The sequence below is a fragment of the Sardina pilchardus genome, chromosome 21 (assembly GCF_963854185.1).
Source record: "Sardina pilchardus chromosome 21, fSarPil1.1, whole genome shotgun sequence".
Taxonomy (NCBI): Eukaryota; Metazoa; Chordata; class Actinopteri; order Clupeiformes; family Clupeidae; genus Sardina; species Sardina pilchardus.
Genome location: NC_085014.1, coordinates 5,108,182 through 5,113,181, shown reverse-complemented (window position 1 = coordinate 5,113,181; position 5,000 = coordinate 5,108,182). Strand labels below are relative to the sequence as shown.

The window sequence follows — 5,000 nt, the reverse complement described above, 5'->3', positions numbered from 1 at the left end:
CAGCCATGCAGTGAGACAGGACTTGTCCGATAGAGGGTAAGCTAGGGCAGGTTGTGAGATAAGAGGTGTGTGTATGTGTGTGTGTGTGTGTGTGTGTGTGTGTGTGTGTGTGACTGGCACATGTCCCACCTGAGGGAGCCTATGATAGAGGACTAATAACACACTCCACTGTCTGCACAACAGAGATTACAGTCTACACAGCACAACAGAGAGATGCTGAACCAGATGTGTGTGTGTGTGTGTGTGTGTGTGTGTGTGTGTGTGTGTGTGTGTGTGTGTTTGCGTGTGTATGTGTGTGTGTTTGCGTGCGTGCGTGCGTGCGTGCGTTGGAGGGGGGCTCGGTTCTGCAGAGGTGTGCTGGGGACTGCATAACAGCAAAACATTTGGTGCCTTGCAGTAATTAGACCAGTAAAACTGTCTTCACTATTTCAAATACACACACACACACACACACACACACACACACACACACACACACACAGAGACACACACAGAGACACACGCACACACGCACACACGCACACACGCACACACACAGACACAGACACAGACACAGACACAGACACAGACACAGACACAGACACAGACACAGACACAGACACAGACACAGACACACAGACACACAGACACAGACACACACACACACACACACACACACACACACACACACACACACACACACACACACACACACACACACACACACACACACACACACACACACACACACACACACACACACACACACACACACTTGTTCTGTCGCACCCCATAATAACCTTGGTGCATTTATGGGAACTTAAAAGGTCTTAAAAGCCATTTCTCTCTCTTTTCACTTGTCCCTGTTCACACTCACCTCTCCCTTCTCTCCATCTCTCTCTTCTCTCCCTCTCTCCGCTCTCTCCATTTCTCTCTACCTCTCCCTGTCTCCATCTCTCCCACTCTTTCTGTCTTTCTCTCCATCTCTCCCCTTCTCTCTCCACCATCTTTCTCCCATATTGCTCTTACTGTGCTTTCTACTCGTTCTGGCTCTCTCTCCATCTCTCTCCATTTTTCCATCTCTCTCACCCTCTTTCTATCATTCTATACTTCCCATTTCTCTCATCCTCCCTCATATCCCTTCTTTCCCTCCCTCCCTCTCTCTCTCTCTCTCTGCAGCACAAGGGCCTAGTCTTTTTCCCTGTCCTGTGGGAGTCTGAGGGTGAGAGATGGATCGCTGCACTGATAACCTTCCACTCTCCACTCTCTCTCTCTCTATCCCCCTCTCAATCACTCCGCACATACTCTCTCCATCCCTCTCTCGGACAGAAAGATCCTCCACAGAGATAATCTGCCTCCTCCCCCTCTCTTCCATTCTCTCTCTCTCTCTCTCTCTCTCTCTCTCTCTCTCTCTCTCTCTCTCTCTTTCTTTTCCCTCTCTCTCTGTCTATCTCTCTCATCATTCAGTCTGGAGGGTCACTCTCTGTCGATATCCTTAAACTCACTTTCCCTCCTTCTGTCTCTCTCTCTCTCTCTCTCTCTCTGTCCATCTCATCGTTTTTCGCTCCTTTCTCGATCTTCTCTGTTCTGTCGCTCCATTCACTCCCGTAGAGATGAGGCAATAGGCAATAGGAGTGTAGAGTGGACGGCTAGACTGGACGTGATCTGCAAGTTGTGACTGACCTTAGCTGGTCCTCAAAGTCCATCTCCCCTCACCAGCATGAAGATGTATTTCAATAATGTATTGAATACTTTATAAAATCATAATTGACCTATGTGTAGAGCAGCCTCGGGTGACTGTGTGTGTGTGTGTGTGTGTGTGTGTGTGTGTGTGTGTGTGTGTGTGTGTCTAAGCTGCTCAATGTCACTGCTGTGAAGAGCCATATGCAACACTTTCAGCTCCTGGCTATCTAATCTCTCCCTCTCATCTTCCTCAGTTCATTTATCTGTATTTTAGACAATTTTTCATTTTGTTTTAAATTAAAATAAAATCAAATCTAAATAACCCCAAAACCCCTATATCCATTTTAGTTCTCTCTCTTACGCACACACCTGCATATATTCTCTCTCTCTTTCTCTCTCTATCTCTCTCTCTCTCTCTCATAAACACACACACACACACACACACACACACACACACACACACACACACACACACACTGTATCTTTCTGGCACATCTCGCTGCTTCTTTGTTCCTGCAGTAAGTTGGTTGCTGGTTGCGCTCAGATGAGAGGATAACAAAAAAAACAAAAATAATGGTGTATGTGTGTGTGTGTGTGTGTGTGTGTGTGTGTGTGTGTGTGTGTGTGTGTGCGCGTGTGTGAGCTCTATGATCCCACACCTTTTCATATGCAACCTCTCAGATGAACAGAACACAGAATGGGCTCACGGAGGAGAGAAAAGAACAGAGGATAAAAAAGGATAGTAAATAGAACAGAGAGGGAAAAGTTCAAATGTGAATCTCTCACTTTTGCACATCTTCTGTACAGTATGTGTCACAGACCTCAGTGGCTGGCTTCATGTGGGAGGTGCGAGTGTGTGCGTGTGTGTGTGTGTGTGTGTGTGTGTGTGTGTGTGTGTGTGTGTGTGTGTGTGTGTGTGTGTGTGTGTGTACTCACAGCTCTTTCAGTTTGGGCAGTGTCTGGATGGCCTCTGGGAAGCTCAAGAGATTGTTGAAGTTCAGGTCCCTGGAGAGACAAAGCAGAGGAGCATTCAAAACCCACACCCATCATCCATCACCATGCCAACTGCACACGGTTACCATTGTTGCCAGCGTCACCATGCCAACCGCACATGGTTTACCATTGTTGCCAGCGTCACCATGATCACCGGAGGCAACGGTTATGATGAAGATATGAATGAATGACAATGAGTTCCGGCTGCTCTGATTGGGAGAGGACCACAGGGCAGTGGGGGACGGTTTTGTTTAGGCAAGCTTGACCTCACCCCGCCCGCCACCCTGTCCAGGCGCCATGGCAACGGTGGGCCTTGGCGTGCCCACTTCCTGTTCTGATTGCTGGAAGGGTAAATAAGGAAGAGGCAGCGATGCTATCAGCTGTCCCGGGCCGCTGCGCTCCCATACTTCCTGTCACTGCTCCCAGGCTAATGCACCTCTGGCACACACGCAAGCACACACACACACACACACACACACACACACACACACGCACACGCACACGCACACACACGCTCTGTACACAAACACAGGTCTACAAACAAAGGCTTAATTGTTAATTTCCAAGTAACCTAATGAAGCAGCTGACAGCGTGGTAACCTGCACCCAATGATTTTGTTTTCTTTGTTTACCTTTCACTTCAACAGCACCTCACAAACACACACACAGAGTCCCCTCAGGAGAGTTGCCAGTGACCGACCACACACACACACACACACACACACACACACACACACACACACACACACACACACACACACACACACACACACACACACACACACACACACACACACACACACACACACACACACACACACACACACACACACACACACACACACACACACACACACACACACACACACACACACACACACACACACACACACACACCCCTAATAGCCTTCGAGACTCCACAAATCTGGGGCCGAGCTCCGGGAAATAAAGACAAGCTGCGGCTGTGCCAGGTCCAAGTCCAGGTGCAGGTGGCGTTGGCACCTCGAGCTGCCGCCCAGGACAAACAGCCCCGGCGCTGGCGCCAACCTCTGCCCACTGCCTCTCCCTCTACGTCCCCGCTGCCAGGGGCACCCAGGCCTGTGTGGCCACCAATCAATAGCACATGAGGAGGAGCGGAGGAGAGGTGGAGGAGAGAGGAGGAGAGGAGAGGAGAGGAGAGGAGAGGAGGAGATGAGGAGATGGAGGAGTGGAGAGGAGAGGAGGAGAGGAGGAGAGGAAAGGAGAAGAGGAGGAGGAGAGGAGATGGAGGAGTGGAGAGGAGAGGAGGAGAGGAAAGGAGAGGAGGAGGAGGAGAGGAGATGGAGGAGTGGAGAGGAGAGGAGAGGAGAGGGGATGGAGGAGTGGAGAGGTGATGAGAAGAGAAGGAGGAGAGGAAGAGATGGAGGAGGAGAAGAGATGGAGGAAAGATGGGGAGAGGAGAGGAGAGGAGAGGAGAGGAGGAGATGGAGGAGAGGAGATGGAGGGACAGGGGGGTCAAACACCAGCAGGAAGCAGAGCTGTGGCCCCGGGGGGTGACCAGGTCCAGGGGTCAGTGTGTGGTGACCTGGCCCACATCACTGTCTGATCCACTCACTGAGCCATAGAGAGAGTCATAATATTATGCTGTGCTGGGTCAATACTTCAACGTACGCTGGGCCTGGGATGTTTACATCCACTAAACATTCTTCAATTCTAGTCAAGTCAAGTCTGTTGAAGTGACTTTGCACATCACATGGTTCCCAGTCTCGATGAAAAAGTCCATGACTTTTCTCTGACTTTCTCTGACAAAAAAACTTGAAATGTCCATGCCTTACTACATAATGAGTAGTGCGATATAAAGACAAATGATCTCAGAGCAGCCGTGTGACATTGTTGAATTTTTTGCTTTTTTAGAGCAGATGTATAAATGGGCAGTGAATAGACTACTCAACCAAGCAGGAAAAGCAATAACCAGATATACACCAATTCTGTTGGGAAATATATTTGTATTTGATGTGTTTTGGGCAAGTACATTTCAAAATGCTACAACAAAATTCCTTAACATTCCATGATTTTCCCCAAAAACCGTTCCATGTCTGGAATAGACTTTCCAAAATTCCATGGGAATTCCGAGGAAACACACCGGGAGACGGACACGCGGACACAAGAGGGGCAAAAAATGGCCGCTCTGGACGGGTCTTCACAACTCACACAGCGAGTGTGTTCTTAACTCTGCTAGAGGCTCCATGCATGTGAAGAGGCCATCCCATAATTCACACCTGCCTATGGAGCTGCTGAGGTCCTGTATAGACTGCTCTTGTGGCGACTCCTTAATGGCGCTTTAATATCTTAGCAGCGCCCTGGTCT

At 49.3% G+C, this 5,000-nt stretch overlaps 1 protein-coding gene across 1 annotated transcript in view; it reads right to left on the bottom strand.

The window, feature by feature from the left end:
* lgr4 (leucine-rich repeat containing G protein-coupled receptor 4) overlaps positions 1 to 5,000 on the bottom strand; it is a gene marked incomplete in the record, with an annotated part of 49,191 nt that overhangs the window by 13,682 nt on the left and 30,509 nt on the right. The window contains 1 exon segment of the mRNA XM_062524380.1: positions 2,599 to 2,667. Coding sequence (XP_062380364.1) covers positions 2,599 to 2,667 — 69 coding nt within the window.